The 19,676-nt window shown below is 38.5% G+C and overlaps 1 protein-coding gene across 19 annotated transcripts in view; it reads left to right on the forward strand.

The window, feature by feature from the left end:
- The window catches only part of LOC100117353 (kinesin-like protein KIF13A), a 1,179,147-nt gene that overhangs the window by 523,560 nt on the left and 635,911 nt on the right, over window positions 1-19,676 (forward strand). For all 19 annotated transcript variants that reach the window (XM_031928189.1, XM_031928179.1, XM_031928190.2 and 16 more), the window contains 2 exons: window positions 18,529-19,051; window positions 19,128-19,352. In XM_031928189.1, coding sequence (XP_031784049.1) covers window positions 18,529-19,051; window positions 19,128-19,352 — 748 coding nt within the window. The remainder of the gene's footprint in view (window positions 1-18,528; window positions 19,052-19,127; window positions 19,353-19,676) is intronic.

Genomic DNA, 19,676 nt, shown 5'->3' on the forward strand with positions numbered 1-19,676 from the left:
AAAAAAAACATAATACTAAGGTTGAAGGGTATAATTCAATAAAATAATAAAATGATTAATATTTGAATAAAAAAATATAATAATTATATAGGGATAGTAGGATAAGGAAATGCAATACTAAAATAAAAGAAACCTTTTAGCCATGTTACTAGGATAAGGATATATACAAACGCGATTTAAAATTAAAGATTGCAGAGTAAGCAGTAATTAAAATAGAAGCATTTAAAAAAAAAATATAGTGATGTTTAAGGCAATAATTATATTAAATTAATAAATGGTAGACAAATAAAAAAAGCTCAAACATCTAGTGATCCCCGGACGCCGCATAAAATAAAGGGACATTTAATCAAACATCTAGCAACCCCTGGAAGCCGTAAGGTTCGAGCAGTCTAGGAAAACAAGTATAGTAAAAATATACTAATATGAATCAATAAATAACAAAATTTAACGAATGAACCAGGGGGAGATATTGATTGGATCAAAACTAGGTTTTTAAATCACTGGAATTCCCAGTAAAATCATATATGTATTAATCGCATATAAATCAGACAAAGTTAAAGCGCAGTAAATAAAGCACGACGGTCAATATCCCGACGGGTTTCAGGCAATAAGGGCCGTGAACGATAAACACAGGAGTCACTATGCCTAGACCAGGCATGATGATGATGTCAAGGGATGTGCATCCAGGGCGACACACAGGGCAAACACTACAACGGGATAGGCAGCTCTCACACACGGCATGGCCGTTATCACACTGCCGAAAGTCTGGATAAATAAAATTATTACAGATAGGACAAGTGAATCAATCACGAAGCAGCGCATCTGCTGCGTCAGGGTTCTCCGCTGGAAGAGCTGGGGGAGTTGACTAAGCTGCAACTAGCTCGCCCGACTCAGCAGCTGCAACGACTCCAGGAACATTATCAGAAACACCATCCTCATCCGAGTCCAGGAACAGATTTCCCAATAGATCGTCCGGCACAGAAAAAGTTGGGCTAGACGGCACCCGAGCCAAGGGCTGATCATCGTTCCAGGGCGAAGTGATACCGACCTAAGTATCAACGGGGTCTGGGTAACGCCGTGCAGAGACTAGCGCCCTACCAGGCTCATAAGGAATTCGGAAACTTGGTCGAACCTGCAATAAGGAGAGGGATTATATAGAAACAAGTAAGCGGAGCGCAGAGTAGAAATTAATTCACGTAACTGTAATAGAAGATGCATAAGGATACGCTAGAAGAGACTGTCGAAATCGCTATCAGTCACAATCCGACGAGGATTGGCAGAACGTATCGCCGACTCAGAAGAAACAGCTAATATAGGCGAAGGCGACCCGCGGACGAGAGTATTCACGAGGAAAAAGTTGCAACGCCTAGCGTGACTAGTCCAATCATCGGACTTTAGAAATTGTCGACAGCCCAGATATTGATACCGACAAGCCTGCGTTTGCTCACCGGCTAGAGATTCCAATACTAAGTTTCGCACACTGCCACGCCGACCGCGGCAAATAGCACACACCGTAGTATTATTCCAACAAAAACTACATACCGAGTGACCATTTAAACATTGATAAATAGGCGTGAACATGTAATCGCAACAAATCGGGCAGGATACTAATACGGGCCCAAAATTATTCAAATTCGATAACCGAGAAGACAGACGCGCGACTACCTCGGCATTATGCGATGAGCTGAACCAATCATTTGATAGCATAGAAAAGGAAGGACTCGACAAATCATTAGAGAAATCAATCTCAACAACGTATCGCTCAGGCGGCGCGCCAAGCGCCGGCATTGATAAATGAGGTAAAGCGTCCTGACATAAAGATTTGCGTGGAGGTACCGCGCGGGAGACCTCAAATGACAGCACGGAGCCGAAAGACGAGAGCAAGCCGGCGGCAGATGGAAACACCGATTTGTAATTTTCCGATTTCGTACGCATAACATCAAAAGTACTGTCGTGAATTACGGGATGAGAGCCAGATAAATTCGCGGGAAAATACTCGGTATAAGCAAGAGTACCGTCGTGGAAGTCACTTCTAACAGTCGATGCGGGAATTGCCTCGGGAGCAGAAACCGGAGCACTATTGTACCAGCAACCGGCCCACTCTGATATGTTCTCTTGCGCCAAATCCGACCCACCATTGTAAACAGACGTAGTGACCGAATCGCGAGTAGTAGCGCGTGGATACAAGGAGGGTGTATGAGACACCTCGGAACCGGAGCGCTCCTAATCCGAGCTGGAAAGGAAGGCTGACAGGCACTCGTTATTGGAGACAATGGTGCAGGAGGAGTGGATACTGCAGAGTTATTATACGGGAATTGGGATACGCCCTGCGCGACCCGACCGAACAGATTTGAAATTGGTGACGTTGTCTCGACAAAACCACGAATAGGCGTCCGACTACGCCTAGGATATCTTGCACTTATCACGCTTCGAAAAGACTATAGGTTAATGGAAAAAAAGAACACAGTGAAAAATAACGCGACAACCAGACAATTAATAATCGATCAAGTACAAGCATCATTACTCACACGAGAACGAGGCGAAGCAACAGGAATGGGTCCAGGCAGAGGTCGTCCACGACGGAAGACACGAGCACTAAAAGAAGAAGGTGCGAGCTCCGAGGATGGACGGAAGCCTCGACCAGCTGCTCGGACTGAAGTAGACAAGGAATCATGTTCTCCAGGCACTCTTCCGACACCACCTCAGCTACGACCAGTACGTCGGTGGGACGGTTGCACACCCGGTGGAGGTAACGTGTAGAAGACTTGATCTAATCTACTCGACCGGGACACATAGTCCGGGACGACTATAGGCCGGGCGGATCGGAGGAACAGCATGTCGTCAATCAGCCGGTCTAGTGAGATGCTGAAATCATCCAACCGCGCGGATAGGCGGTCAATCGCAGCTCTCAATTCGGGGAAAAAGGGACTTCGCTAAGCACGAGGTCCAGATCCACATGAACCAGAAGAAGCCATCTTTCTTTCTCTTCTCTGAAAATACCAGAGAAATAAGTAAAGGAAGAACGCAGCTTCCACAGAAAATATGACGACGAAACGCCATTAATAACAAACACTTATCAATAAATTCACGAGAAGATGAAACAACAGCACGAGGCACCAAAAAGCACTCGAAGGAAAATATGTAACGGTCAACAAAACAGACGGACAGCAATTCGGCTAGTAGTGAGGCAGAAAGGAGCAATCACGATTAATTTATACACACGAGCAGAGATTCCCCGGATTCCAAATTCGCACAAACTCTGTCACTGGGGATACACTAAAAAGTACCGAGACAGCGTCAGTACTTAGTCCGAAAGGCAATGTGCGACGGCAGACGGTGAAGCGCGCGGCGGATATCGGGAACGGAAAACGCGAACGTATACGAAATATTACGAAGGATGTTACAATACAATTATTTAACCGCGATACGGTTACGATTTTTTTAACTATGTAACGTTTAAATGTTATAATCGCGAAGACGGAGATATGAAATAAGTAGGATAGTATTAACAATTAGGAAAAGGTCATTCGCTATGTAAAACACAGGGATATTATCACAAGGTTAATAAAAGTATCTGGAAAATTGTACTGATTTATTTGATGAGCAAATTAGAAGCACGATAAATGCAGATGATAGTATGGAATAAAATAATTTAAAATGAGCAGCAAATGCAACGAATCAAATTCCCAGTAAAGCGAACGGGGAAATGTAACTGGAAACCCCATCGCCCACCGCGGTCAACACCAGGCAAATTTAATAAGGAGATGCCGCCAGATCAGCAAACGTTCGCTGAAGAATACTACAATTAGGCGTTCGGCGGCCAAACGCTTAGAGAGAGAAAAGAAAAGCAGATACAAAAATAAGCAACGACCAGATAACTGAAAATTACGAACGTATTTTTGCCCAGGGTACGGGAGCTAAAAATTGCCACGTACAATATGTACTAGGTCTCCGGTAAGCGGGACAAACATAGAAGTGGCAAGGCACTAGGAGCTGAGGAAATTGAACAGGACAAGGAAGGATATGCAAGAAATTAATGATTTTTTCAAGCACATTGTGAGGCTCTACTGAACGCCTCAAGTAGAGATATTTATTTTACAAGATATAAAAGATACAAAAGAATTATAAAAAAAAATAAACTTAATACCATAACTTTACAACTACCTATATATTACCGGTGAATTAGAAAAAAAACACTTATAACGTTATAAAGTCGTAGCAGATCACACAAAATTTAATATCTAGACACGCATACACACGACTTGAGCTAGCACACACAAGTAATACTTAACCAAACGCAATCACACACACACACACACACACCTTAAACTATTGGGCACCCGCTACGTAGTCAGCCTGCAACGCGCCCCCAGATGCCGATTGATCTCCAGAGTTGAAACCTGGGCCCCACACAACGGGCAACTCACCAAAATCGGCTCGGGAGGCATCTGAGGGTGGACGTTACTCATGTGCCGCCTTAGACGAGGAGATGACATTCCTACTCCGCACAACGAGCACGTCACAGTGACCGGTTCAGGGCGCACCGCCGAGTGCAACCGACTAATGTGCCGATTAAGGTTAACACGAGTGGCAAAGGCAGGGTGATTGTACATAGCGCAAGCGTAGACCTCGATCCGGGACGCGGATGGCCGATGCGTTCGATAATGGGCATCGTACACCCTGCTTGCCGAACACCAGGAGGGGCAGTCCGGCCACGTGCACGCGTAGCGCTTCACCTCCCGCTCCTTGACAGTGGTGACCACCCCTTCATTAGGTGCAATGAACTGGACACCGTTGGGTCGCCCATTCTTGTCACTGTTAAGTATAAGTACATTTGTGCTAGTGCACGAGTCAGCGGTGTTCGTGTGAGCGCGTGATGTATGAGTGAGAGAGAGTGGAAAGGGAACTCTAGTTCCAGGGCGCTCGCTTGAAAGAGAGTTGTTAGAGACTATATAGAGTCCTCGGTAGTAGCATCACGCTTAATATAATTATTATCTAGTCTTAAATTTTATTATATTAAATTACACTTAATAAATACTTAATAGTGTATTTATTTTCCACCACCTTATCAGTCACACGCCTGGCAAGTGGTAAACGTGTACCCGAAAGTCACCTTAACGTTGAAGACCTGGTGATATACTCCGTGGCCGACGAACATAAGGTCCCCGGGGTCTTGCCGAAGGCACTCATACCGAATGTTGTTTCGGTCCAAGAACTCCGACGACAAGGCCCAAACCTTGTGGTGCAGAGGGAGAGAGCACCCATCGGCCGCTCACACCGACTTGCACCCAGCCTCCCGCCACCGAGCAACCTCCTCCACCGCAGCCTTCATCAACCGATCGTTATCGCTCGGGTGCACGCACAACCAGATCTTATAGTATCCAGGGAAACCCCAGTGGGCGAGTTTGCTGCTGTCCAGGTAGCCGTCCTCCATGTGTATCGGCGTGTACGAACCGTCGCTGGAAACGTAGATGGTTGGAAAATTCAAACACTCCATCAGCCACACCAGGGGATTGCGCAAAGGATCAATGTTCCACGGCACATCCTTCAGGTGGTGGACGAGGGCCGTTAGCCCCAGGTTCATTCCGTAGAGAGGGCCTGCACCTGCATCAGCATAACGACGAGCATGATGCGCCAGAACAGCGTCATGCTGCTTCGCAAGATCCAGCGTACAGTACCCCATAGAACCAGGAGCGACGAACTGGAACTACAAAAAAGAACACCAAGAAAGACATTAAAAGAGGCTAATTAAAAGGACGTAGTGATAAAAGCAGATGACTACCTGAAGACCCGACGCCAACCTCGAACCATCACTAGGCCCATACCCGGCAGGACCATGAGCACTTAAGTACAGGCCGGAACCGGCCGTTGCGGTACGCAACCGAAGCCGCTCAAAATCAGCACCCTCAATCATAGTGGGCTCCGAAGATGCGCCCAAATCCTCCGGGCATGGGCAATCGCCGAGCACCTTCGGAACTAAGAAAAAAAAAACGAGAAGTCAGTCAGGGACAGATAATACATATATATATATGTATATATGTATGTGCAATTATATATTTTAGTATTAATCCTTTCCTCTTTTGTATTGTCTGTCCCTGACTGACTTCTCGTTTTTATATATACATATATATATATACACACACACACAGGTTGCCAGTCCCAGGAGGAAAGGCAATGAGCCGACCTTGAGCAAACCGAGAGCTGAAAAAGAAACAATAAGCACATATACGCGAATAAACATACATAAAAGCGCAGATGAGACAAAAGCACGGGAAAACGGAAGCGGACTTGTGACAGAACATAAAGTAAATTAGCATATTACTTAGCACATGCACCAGAATACTCGAATACTTTGCGAACCCCCGGCGCACAATTATCTTCGCATCCTTCAGTTTGACATTCGTAATGGAACTCACAAATGTGTGACGAATGCCTGCAGCAATTAGCATACAAGCCATAATAACGAAGACAAAACAGAAGCAAAACTTATTGTATAAAAAAAACACGGCATAAATAAGACAAGCTAATAAAATAGCCGCAAACAAATTAACTCACTGTATAATAAAAAAAGGACAAACCCCACAAGAAACAACGCGAAAACGGCGCAAATACAACAAATGTAAAAACCACGTGTTGATGCCGGATACTGCGCGATGCGACTGGCCTGGAAAGGCTAGGTGCAGCTGCATCCCGCCATATGCACGTGCAGTGAAGTTCGCAACCGAAGTATACAAGAGCGCGGGAACGGAACCACAAGCGCGAAAGTAGAGAGACGCGCGGAGCGCTACCGCTCAGCCAGAGTAGGTAGGACGGCCGTGCAAGCTGGGAATGCGCCGTGCAGGCCAGGAATGTGAGATGGCCGACCACGATCGCCGAAGGTGGCAATATTCAAATCAGGATTTCAGGAATCAACGATATAAATCGAACCAATAATCCGATTTCACGCTCCTCCGAGTCAAAGGTGCGGGCACATCCCCCGAGAGGACTCACACCCCAAGAACTGTAAACAAATAACTAAGAACGGATAAATAAACAATTAAAAATTTTGTTACGCCTGACAAAAAGTTCAGAAAAATGTCTCTATAAAGAGTGGATTTGTGTAGTCAGGGGATGCACTGAGACCACCCCTATCATAAAAATTGTTAATAAACAACAGAACATTAGTTAACTTTTTAATTCCAAGGAAACCACGAGTCCTAGGAAAAAGTCCTTCGGGATATGTATGGAGCATCCCCAGGTCATCTAATGGACAAATAGGGTGACCCATTATTTTAACAATCTTACATGTTAAATGCAATATCTCGGAAACCTTCAGATGGGAAAAATCTGTACGGCCCTATATTGGACACACATAACGATTAAATAATCAGGAAAAAAGTCCCCCAAATGTTTAAACAATCTTAGATGCTTAATGAATTGCTCGGAGAATTACACTCACATATGAAAGATATTGTACCTACATGTTAGGCATCTATAACAGTTAATAAAAAGCCAAATAAGTCACCAATTATTTAAACAATTTTAGATGCTTAATAAATAGCTCGAAGGGTTGCACTCACATAAGAAAGATATTATGCATACATGTTAAGCATCTATAACAGTTAATGAAAAGCAAAAATAAGTCACCAATTATTTAAACAATCTTAGATGCTTAATGAAACATGAAGATCGCATCTCGCAAAATCTAAACGCCCGAGAGACAGCGCGCAGAAAAGCAACAAAGAATCGGATAAGCAACGAAAACTTTATCACGGCTAAAACTTTGAATAGAATAAATATTTTGCTAGCATTAAAACCCTTGGCTAATTAAAGGGATCCCATAAGGAAGCGTCCCATAATGCTCCTCATCTAGCACCATATAGCCTAATGATTTAAGAAAATAAACAAAATTTAACGGGAATATAGAGATTAATATTACTAACCCACAAGTGGATCATACAATTATAATGACAACCATATAAAGCGTGAAAAATGAGAATAACAATAACAATCTAACACAAAATATAGTAGCCATCACGGCGCTATCACACCGTGAAAACGCAACTACAAGACACCGCTCTTACAGGTGCGCGGCATTTAAGGAAACCAATGGAGGAATCACCATACAGGCCATCAACCATAACCCAGGACTATTGGTTGAGAAACTAAACCCATTGGCAACCTCCAGCACATCATGAAAAATGATACAACACATAAACCTTTAGACATTCTTCTCTAGATGAAACAAGCTATTAGGAAGCTTAGGTATATTAAAAACATTCTGCATGCAAATAGACACAGCATGCCCGTACGAGCAACAGCCGGCTAAGATACGTCAGCAAATGGAAGAGACAGTGAGGAACGCTGACGAAGTAAAAGAGCTACTACAAGGTCACGAAACTACACAGAAACCAAAAATCAAAAGAGCCTGGTTCTCAGCGATAGGAAAAATTAGCCGCACCATATTCGGAACCCTAGATGAGGAAGTCGGAAAAAAATCCAGTAACTAATCAGCATAACGGCCAACGATACGAGATAAATTACTAGCAAACCAGACCAAACTTATACATACAGAATTCGACATTTTGCATGAAAAAGCCGACGAACTAGACAAGGCCATGGACGAGCTGATAGCCAATCAAGCAAACCTACAGAAACAAGAGGAAATCGCAGAAGCCTTAAACTTACTGGAAGACAACGTAATACAATACGAACTAGATACGGAGATCCTAACAGACGCGGTCCTCTTTGCGACCCGAGGAGTCGTACACCCACGATTCGTCACACCAGAACAAATAGAAAAATCAGAAGCCCTCGCTAAAGAATCAGTAGCTGACTCACGGTTTCCATCCACGGAAGCAGACATGCCCATTACGAAATTAATTAAAATATCCGACGTCTCAATACTGTTCCAAGACATGCGTTTAGTATACTATATAGGTATGTCACTGCTGGACTAGGACGATTACGACCTATACAAGGCGTCTGTATTGACGATCAAACAAAAATCACTGAACGCATCAGACACATTCGCTTACATTTGGCCAGCAACAGAATATTTTGCTCTAGACCAGGGATCAAACGCATATATCCCTATCTCCTTAGATTCACTGAATAAATGCAAAAAACTTAGTAAATTATACATATGTAGAAACGCGGAGCCAGTTCATGAAATCAATGACGGCGCGAGCTGCGAAATTCAGATCAGCATCGGCAAAACTCCCATAAACTTATCCGAATGTAAAATAAAAATCATGAAATCAAGGGACACATTCTGGATGCGTACAAGCACTCCGAACACTTGAGTATTCTCTACAAATAAAAAGAGAGAATATTTTCTAGCTGCAAACGACTGACAGATAACATGATAGACATTGACGGCGTAGTCACGCTGCGCCTGCCGCATAACTGCACCGCATAACTGTACTATTTAACGAAACGGAATTAGACATAGCCTCGTTGATCAACAGTACAGGCAACACGTCGTTAGCCTTTATTCAAGACGCACTAAAGAAAGAAGGGACGCAAAATCCTTAAACCTTAGAAGAGATATATTCTCGCGTTCGTTAAAAACGGGACGGGATTTTAGCGATATTATTGATAAGGCAAAAGGGCTAGGCGAATATAAAGACATTTACGATAGATTCTCGTCCCTTCAGTCAACGGTGACTTACTCCGGGACTGGCATACTCACGTTCGTCATAATAGTAGTAATTAAATGGAAAGTTCTCACAAAAAGGGGGGGCTCGCTACTAAACCGCGATAGATTGATTTCAGGACACAACACCTATGCGCAGCTCGGCACAGAGCGTCCACAGATGTATGAGGCCAAACAACCAGAGATGGCAAACCAGGGTCTTCCATACTACCTGCCGATGCAATCAGCAGGCCGCAGCATCCCAAACCTACAGCAGCTGGCCGCAACCAATGGGATGCTTCTTCAGTCAGCCCTGATGCCAAGAGACTCAAGGTTAAACCTACAAATGATTGGTGCCAAGAACAACGAAGATAACCAATCAAGACGCAACATAAGATTAAGTGAGAGTATATTTTAAGAAACATTAATGAAAGAGAGATTCGCTTGGTAGTTATAATGTATAATAGGATTACGCAAACACAGCCAACGGCTCACTACACTACACACAATAATGTAACAATTACACGCCAGAAAAAAAAAAAAATTGTTAACTGCTTGACCAACCTAAGCAAAAAAAAAAAATTGTCAAACGCTCGACCAACCTTAGCAAATTTATGTGACCGGAGAAAAACGCGTATTACTTTAAAAATTTTTTTAACAAGGGAATTAGGGAAATAACATGTAAATCTTAGCCTAACCTAGCATATATTGTATGAAACTGGACTCACTTACTTTTATCTTGATTCGGGACTAGATTATACTGTGAGGACTTAAAATAAAAGGGAAATTCATATGAGGAAATCTCAAATTTTTTTTTCGTAGAATTTCATTTGCATAGTTTTACTTTGCGGGTGAGGGCGCCCGGCAGCGATCCCAAGGACGTGTCACGTGTGAATACTCACACATATATAGAGTTGCTAGTTATAATGCATTCGATACATAAGTCATCAAATACGCGCATAGCAACAGCTCGGACTCCCCCCGAAGCCTGTTTCTTTCGACTCAGCATAACCACTCTTTTCCACGATTTCAGACGACCGTCGGATAGGAATCACACTACCCGAGAAGTCTATAAAGGGGGTGCATGCGGGCGCTCGCTCTCGATTCCGCCACTCACGAACCAGCACTAGACAGGTAGTTTTGACTCGGAGACAACAGATAGGATCGTATACTTAGAACGCACATTCTCCGAGATCACTTTAACACGCGTTCTCTCTTTCATATGTCACAGACGCACACGTCTGCATCGCGAGCAGCGAGACGAGTTAGCGATAAGAGTCGAGCAGCTGAGTCGTACTGCGATGCATGCACTTCGGATGCATCGTAGACTCAGTGGTTAGTGCATGGTCTCTTCTGGACATGAATGCAACTAATTCATAGCTCTTCCAGTGGGCGAAGCCTAGTAGAGGAGCGCGATAGTAAGGTAGGGATTGTCGTGGGTTCGAGAAGAGATCTGTTTTTTAGCCGGGTTCTAAACCAGTTATCTCCCCCGTAAGGGATGCCAGAATGTTACAAACGGAGAGGAGACAGAGTCGAAAGCGAAAAAGTAGACGACGGGACTCGAACTCGCGGACCCGAGTGCCAGAGACCTGTGCTCTAACCACTGAGCTAACGTCTACGATGCATCCGAAGTGCATGCATCGCAGTACGACTCAGCTGCTCGACTCTTATCGCTGACTTGTCTCGTTCCTCGCGTTGCAGACGTGTGCGTCTGTGACACATACAACCAGTCCATTCTGAATTACGATTAATAAACAGACACATTCACCGATAATCTCTGGTGTTTATTAATCACCCCGGTATTTTCGCAGCAACCGTGAGCTAAACACCTCACGGAGAACAAAACCATCGACCCTCACACGTAACAATAGCAAAACAAAAAAATGTACCAAAAACTTTCAGAAATAGTATAATTAGCAAACTATTTTGAATAATACTGGATATCCCCTTTATCGACGAAGTAACAATGGAAAACAAATTCGTTTCAATAAAAGCAATATAGCTGATAATCGATTTGTAGTTCTATACAATCCGTATTTGTTGTTGAAATTTAATTGTCAAATTAATGTTGAAGTATGTTCAACTATTCAATGTGTCAAATATTTATTTAAATATTGTTATAAGGGGCATGACTGTGCATTTATAAAAATGAGTCAAGGTAATAATGAAAACGAACGTGAAGAAGAAAATTTCAACTACGATAAAATAAAACAATATTTAAATACAAGATTTGTTAGCCCTCCAGAAGCAATGTATCGTCTACTACAATATACGATGTACGTTTTACTACACGTAATTTACCGATTCGCTGTACATTAAAAAAGTGAACAGTTTGTATTCTTTAAAGAAGGATCAGAAGAAGAGTTGATTAATAAAAACTTAAACACAACTTTAACTGCATGATTTAAACTAAATGCAAACGATCAGCAAGCTAAACAGTCCTTGTATGTTGATATACCATATTTTTACGTTTTCAATGAAAAAACATAAAAATGGGCACCAAGAAAAAGAGCTTGGTAGCCAATTATAAGCAGAATGTACTTTGTAAATCCGGAGGATCATAAATTATTTTTTTTAAGATTATTATAATAACATGTAAAACAGGCTCAATCTTATGAAGAATTAAAAACATTTGAAAACGTTACATACGTAACATTTCATGAAGTAGTTATAGCTAGAATATTAATAACGGCCAATGAAGAATGGTATATAACTTTACTTCCAACAAAATTATAATCAACTAATGATATAATTATGAAAATTTATGGAGATTGCTTTGAAAATAATAATGCCAATAAACTTTATGAAAGAGTAAGCTTAGCGCCAAAAAACAATGATGTACTAAAAATAATAATCACATTTTAAATAAGATGCAAGGCGATGTAAGAGAGTATCTAAGTGTGAATTCATGCAAAGACGATAATATAGAGATTTTATCAATAGAATTTTTAAATTCACTTACGCCAAATGGCCTACCGCCTCATACGTTACGTTTGAAAGTAGGTGCTGTAATTATTTTGCGCAACATGTAAATAGTGTGCTTTGAATTATAAATAATATTAAGCAAATAAAATATGTCAGTTGTTGAGAAAAGGTGTGAATGACTTCACGGCACAAAGGAAAATTTAATTAACCCGAAATTTTTAAGACCCAAAAACTTTTAAGCCCAAAATTATTAAGATTAAAAATTTTAAGATCCAAAAATTTTAAGGCCTAAAAAATTCAAGGCCCAAAAATTTTAAGGCCCTAAATTATATCCGCCTCATAGATGATGTCCAGGTGTCAGGGTAACTCCTAGATGTTAAGTTATTGAGAAAAGATGTGAATGGCTTCACGGCACACAGGTACATTAAGCACTTTAATATAATAGTAGATAGTAGATAGATATTTTGAAATCTCATATCATTATATTTAATGAATTGATTGTGTTTAATAAATAACAAACAAAATTGAATTGAAGACAAAAGTTGTTTTAATCTATAATAAATAGTAAGTATTTTGTAAATCTCAAAAGGGCAAAATATTCTCTTGTGTTTTTTGTTTGTCCATCTTCTTGGTGCAAAATCGTATAGAGATACGCGTGCTGCAGACGGAATACATACAAGAGGTTTCATTAATATTGATAAAGAATGTCGTTCAAAAGAAGTGCACCGAGTATTGATCAAAATTACCATTAAATATCCATCACATCTCGTAGACGATGTCCAGGTGTTATGATGACTCCCAGGAGGACGTGAGATCATCTACGAAGAAGAGCTCCAGGTGTGTGTATTGTAAAAAACCCAAAACATCATCTAGGCTCCCGAAACTTATTCTTATTTACGTATGCATATTATATCACTTTTATATTTCTTATCGTGATTATCTCCAGCATCATCTGATCTAGACCACATCTGATAATTCTTATTTGACATTTTTATACACTTAATTTTGTACTATAAGTGTCTTAAAAAGTCGCTGGCACCTAGCTTTTTTGGCACCTAGCTTCCTTCAACATTATGCAATGCTTTAATATGAAAATTGTTTTTTCTTCATATATATTTCAATAAAGTTTTTTTCCTTTTTCGTTTGATAGATAAAATTATTTTTAATCAGTTACATGTATATACATGTGTGTCATTATGATATAATCGTTATGATTCTCCATCCCTCTCTTTCTCTCGCATAGCTATAATTATTAAATTGAGATCCAATCGATGAAGTTTTCAGATACTAAGTTGCCTTTTTACTCTGGTTATCGCGTTACGAAAAAACGACTTTTTTTAGTTTTTGATAAAAATAATAATAACATTTTAACGTTTTCTCCGAATCTACATTATGATCAAAATTACAAAACTTCAAAATCTTGTCTAATACTACTTGTTTGCGGTAACATTTAGGTATGTCCAAGCCAAAAGTCGAATTTTATATTTGTTTATAACATTGTGGTGCATATAATTGAATCAAAGATATAATAATACATTATAAGTGATTTTAAGTTAACTTTTTAATTTAGCGGATTCAGTAGATTCAGAAGGAAAAAATGTTGAAAGATTGATAAATCAGTCCAAATAACTAATCGAGTTATTTTTCAGGCAAAATCTCGAAACGAAATCGAAGAATTATTCGAAGCTTTAAGTAACATATCACTGTTACGAAACAAGGAAATAAACCATAGTATTGATTAGGTTAGGAAGATGTGCTCAGTATGAATAATTCCTAGTATGGATAATTTCATTCATCCAGCTCCCAATAACAGATAGAGCTATTTTAGGTCAGTTTCTTGTACATATTTGTAGTCTAATGAACATACTTTGGTACCATTATTTTAAATTAATCACAGCAAAATTTATAAGGAAAATAAGAAAATGTAGATTTCAAAAGTGTAAAAAGTTATTTTACGAGGATCGATAATTGCACGTTGTATATTGATGTCGCAAATTAACTATTGATCGGAACATTGAATCGGGACCATTCCTAATCATAGAGGGCTATTTCAGGAACACATTCACTTAAAATTTCTTCATTTTTGTTCAAGGTAAGTAAATAGTTAAAGTCTAGATAGTTAAAATTATCCATACTGGGCGCATGTTTTCCTGATCATGTAAATTGCATTTTTTGCGTTAAGGGGTCACACCACCTTTGAAATTAAAATCAAAATTTTTCATGAAACATTTATAAATACTTATATTAATAAACCAAATTTTTTTACTATTCTTAGACATAATTACCTATATTTTGATGGTTTTTGACCTTCTATATATCTCTATAATACCTACGTATAGTAGGGAGTCCATAATTCACTGACCGTAAGATTCTAAAGGAACGAATGTCTCAAATGAGCTCAAACTCCAGGATATTGTTTAAAAGTAGATTAGTTATGGTATGAATGAGGGGATGTAGTTTAAATTTCATAGAAAAAGTGTTATAAGCATATTACCAGGATTACAAAGAATTAATTACTTTTTTAATCTAATTAAATGGATAATTAATAATTAAATAATAAAGTTATTAATTGTAGGCCTAGATGATTGATGATTAAAACTATTAATCATCAATTATATCATCGCACAATTAATAATTTAATAAAGTATTTTTGAATTATACACTGGAAAATTGATTATTGAATGATTTAATTATTCATTAGAAGCCTTAAGAATTGATAATTAAACAAAAAGTTTTTAATTATACTCAGGATTATTGATAATTAAATGATTTAGTTATTAATTATAAGCCTTAATAATTGGTAATTTAAACTATTAATCATATATTATTGGTCAACACAATTAATAATGAACAAAAACTTTTTAATTATGTGCCTAATGATTGATAATTAAAACTATTATTCATCAATCACAGAATTGCACAATTGATAATTGAAAAAAAGTTTTAATCATACGCTGGATAATTGATTATTGAATGATTTAATTCTTAATTGAAAGCCTTAATAATTGATAATCAAACAAAAATTTTTCAATTATACTCCGTGTTAGGAGTAAAGAGTGCAACGAAAAAGTGACGGACCCCGGGCTTGAACCGAAATCCTCTGCCTTCAAGGCAGACGTTCTGTCGTCGCACAACGGCCGTCACCACATTGCACTCTTCTACTAGTCTTCTTATAGTAATTAGAAACCCGTGACGTGTGTACACACGTGACACCGGATAATTGATGATTAAATGATTTAATTAATTATTATTAATTGCAAGCCCTAATAATTGATAATTAAAACTATTAATGATTAATTAGCATCAGACACGTAATTATAATTAGTAAATTTTACAAAAATTCTGAATTACTGCTCGAGATGATACGCAGTCACGTTTGCAGATTTCACTTTATAGTAAGAAAAATACGATTATTTTTTTGTAAAATAATAACTTTACCCCACAATATATAAAGTTATATAAGGGTATGTCTATTATAACGGTGTCACCAGCGGCCGAGTGCAACGGGCACACGCGTTAAATAATTGAATCGAAAAAAATGAACGTTTAGGAAATATGTGGATCTCAGCGAGATCCGGCCTGGTAACACAGCACATGCCTCTGATACCACAGATAAGTCAACGGTCCTGCGGAAGTGGCGTGTAGTAATTCACAGCTAAAAGGACGCGAAGATGTAACGAAGCGAGTCCGAAGGAATGGGAGACGCCAGGAGTAGCGGGTGCGCAAATAAGAAAGCAGCGAGTATAATTGAATCGGATAGATTAAATTTGAATTAAGCCAGAACATACACTGGTAGAATAACGCGAGAGAGACAACGATCACGCGCATACAGAGAGAGAGATGTAGGTGTCGATAAGATACTTACAGGACGTGGTTGAAGTCACCTGGAGACAGCGCAATTGACGTGGTGACGCTAATACAAGGAATTCAGTAGCCTCTTAAAGGTGGGCCGATCTGGGTGCAGCTCGCAAAGACGGGAGGTCGCAGCACTAAGAAGAATCAAAGCCGGGAAGAAGGGCTCGCCGTTTGGTACGATGTCGCATCTTGATCTGTTAGGGAAGAGCGTGGTGCTCTCTCTCTCTCTCTCTCTCTCCTCTAAATCGACGGCGCTGTACTCTCTCTTTGTCTTTGTCTCTCTCACTTACCTTACGTTGGCGCTGTAAGGAAAAGTTCACATAAATCATATTATTTATAATAATATATTGTTATATTGTGAAGAGAGAGAGAGAGAGAGAGAGAGAGAGTGAGAGAGAGAGAGAGAGAGAGATCGAAAATACTCGTTATACTATAAGGGCGCAATCAAAAAATGCATATTACGAAGATGTCAAGTACGTTAAAAAACTTATATTTGATGTACACAACTTTTTCACACACAAACATTCTATATTTATTATTCATATTAGCTCTTTTTCCGCACTTAAATCACAAATGAAATGCGCAGTCGTAATAAGCAGAGAAAAACAAGAAGATGAGAACATAAAAAGTCGTGCATGAAAACAGCCTTTTGGCAGAGGGTAATGATAAAAGTGTGTTGTATCTTTAAAACAACTATTTCACTTACGGAAACTCGTTCAGAATATTCATACTTTTTTCGAATGCTGCAAGAATCTCATTTAATCATTTTCTCCTGCTTGCTGTAAAATGAGTGATGAATTCGACAAGAAGTTTGTAGAGCATGCACCAAAATAAAAATCTCCTTATCCTCTTCAACTGCGGGTGTATTATTTTCTTGCAGCGGCATTAGATTGTGGGTCAAGATTTACACTGCATTTTGAGCTACAGAATTTAAACATGGTGCCCAAGATAATTTAAATTCTGGATACAATAACTCTGCTGAGGCAGAAAATTTACCAACATCACCTACAATGTTAAAATAATCACTGAATCTTGTCTCTAATGCTGTAATCATATTCTTGAAACATTAAAAAAAAGTATGGATATTATGAACGAGTTTTTGCAAGTGTAACAGTTGTTTTTAAAATACAACACACCTTTGCTATCTTCAGCCTCTGCCAAAAAGCTGTTTTCATACACGACTTGCTGTCTTCTCATCTTCTTCTTTCTCTCTTCTCATCACAACAGCACATGTCGAAGTGATTTAAGTGCTAAAAAAAGCTTTTTAACGTACTTGACACCTTTGTAAAATGCAATTTTTTATTGCCCCCTTATATAGACATGCCCTTATATGACTTTATATATTATGGGGTAAAGTTATTATTTTACAAAAAAAATAATCGTATTTTTTACTATAAAGTGAAATCTGGAAACGTGACTACACGTCATCTCAAGCAGTAATTTAGAATTTTTGTAAAATTTACTATTTATAATCACGTATCTGATGCTAATTAATTATTAATAGTTTTAATTATCAATCATTAGGGCTTGCAATTAATAATTAATAATTAAATCACTTAATTATCAATTATTCGGAGTATGATTTAAAAAATTTTTTAACTATCAATTGTGCGATCCTGTGATTGATGAATAATAGTTTCAATTAACAATCATCCGGCGAATAATTAAAAACAATTTTTGTTCATTATTAATTGTGTTGGCCAATAATTCATGATTAATAATTTAAATTATCAATTATTGAGACTTGTAATTAATAATTTAATTTTTTCATTATCAATCATCCTTACTATAGTAAAACATTTTCTTTTAATTATCAATGGTGTAAGGCTATTGATGATCAATAGTTTTAATTATCAGTCATTGGGGCTTGTAATTAATAATCATATCATTTAATTATCAATCATTCAGCTCATAATCAAATAAATTCGTTTTAATCATCAACCATCTAAGCCTATAATTTATTATTAAATTTTATAATTATTAATTAAAAATGGATAATTATTTATTTTTGCAACCCTGATTAAAACATTTCCGAAAATGTCATAATATTTTACTATAGTACTTTTTTTTTAATTTTATTGCATTTATTTTAAATATTTAAATGTAATGACCGACTTTTTTTATATATTTAGGAAGAAATATCTGGAAAAATTCAAGATCCATTTTATGAATTACAAGAGAATCATAACTTAATTGGTGTAGCTAATATATTTTTAGAAATACTCTTCCATGATGTTCGATTAGACTATCATATACCAATTATTAGTCAACAAGGCGAAGTTGCAGGTCGACTGCAAGTTGAAATAAACCGTATATCTGGACAATTTCCTCATGATCGTATATGTGAATCTACTTCACAATCTTCAGAAGATTCAGCTTCTTCCGAAACGGATGACTATGTTGGGTCAAGTCACATTAAATGCCGTGTGAGTATCAAACAAGCCAGCGGACTTCCGCTTTCGTTAAGTAATTTTGTATTTTGCCAATATATATTCTGGGGTTATCCGGAACCTGTTGTCGTACCTCCTGTAGTCAATACCGAGTTTTCCTCATTCCATAATATTACTAATCAAGACGATTCACTAACATTCCAATTCAACCACACTAAGGATTTTATTGTACCGATAACTGAAGAATTCATCGAGCATTGTTCAGGTCAATTTTATTTTATTACAACTTTGATATTTACTAAATTAATCTGAAACTCAATTATTTATATCACTATTTTTAGAAGGTGCATTAAGTATTGAAGTTTGGGGCCATAGAAGTACAGGTTTTTCAAGAAGTAAACCAGGATGGGAAGTTGAGCAAAAACAATTAGCAAAGGCACGGTCACTTGCTGATCGTTGGTCAGAACTCACGAGAAAAATTGAACTTTGGGTGGAAATTCAAGAACTGAATGAACAGGGTGAATACGCTGCAGTAGAAGTTTTTATGAAATCAGATGTACTGACTGGTAAGTTACTATAGAGGCATTATATTCCTTGTAATTAGTCACTCATTTTTTCATAGTTATATAAGCTGTGTAACGGAGCGCTTCTGGCCTTTGATGCGTGATTTACTATTTTGCAACGCAGCATAGTGTGGCTAAATCTAATTTCTTTAGCCAAAAATCGCTCTGCAAGGCAAATCTTATCAAAATAAATTTCAATGATACTCTTACGGTAATTTTCTTTTATGTATAATTGCTTATATTTAATGAAATCTAAGGAAAAATAAGAAAACACACAAAACTTAAAAGTGTCAAAATCAAGACATGACATTTTTAAATGTTCTTTTT

The sequence above is a fragment of the Nasonia vitripennis genome (genome assembly GCF_009193385.2).
Source record: "Nasonia vitripennis strain AsymCx chromosome 4 unlocalized genomic scaffold, Nvit_psr_1.1 chr4_random0004, whole genome shotgun sequence".
Classification (NCBI taxonomy): Eukaryota; Metazoa; Arthropoda; class Insecta; order Hymenoptera; family Pteromalidae; genus Nasonia; species Nasonia vitripennis.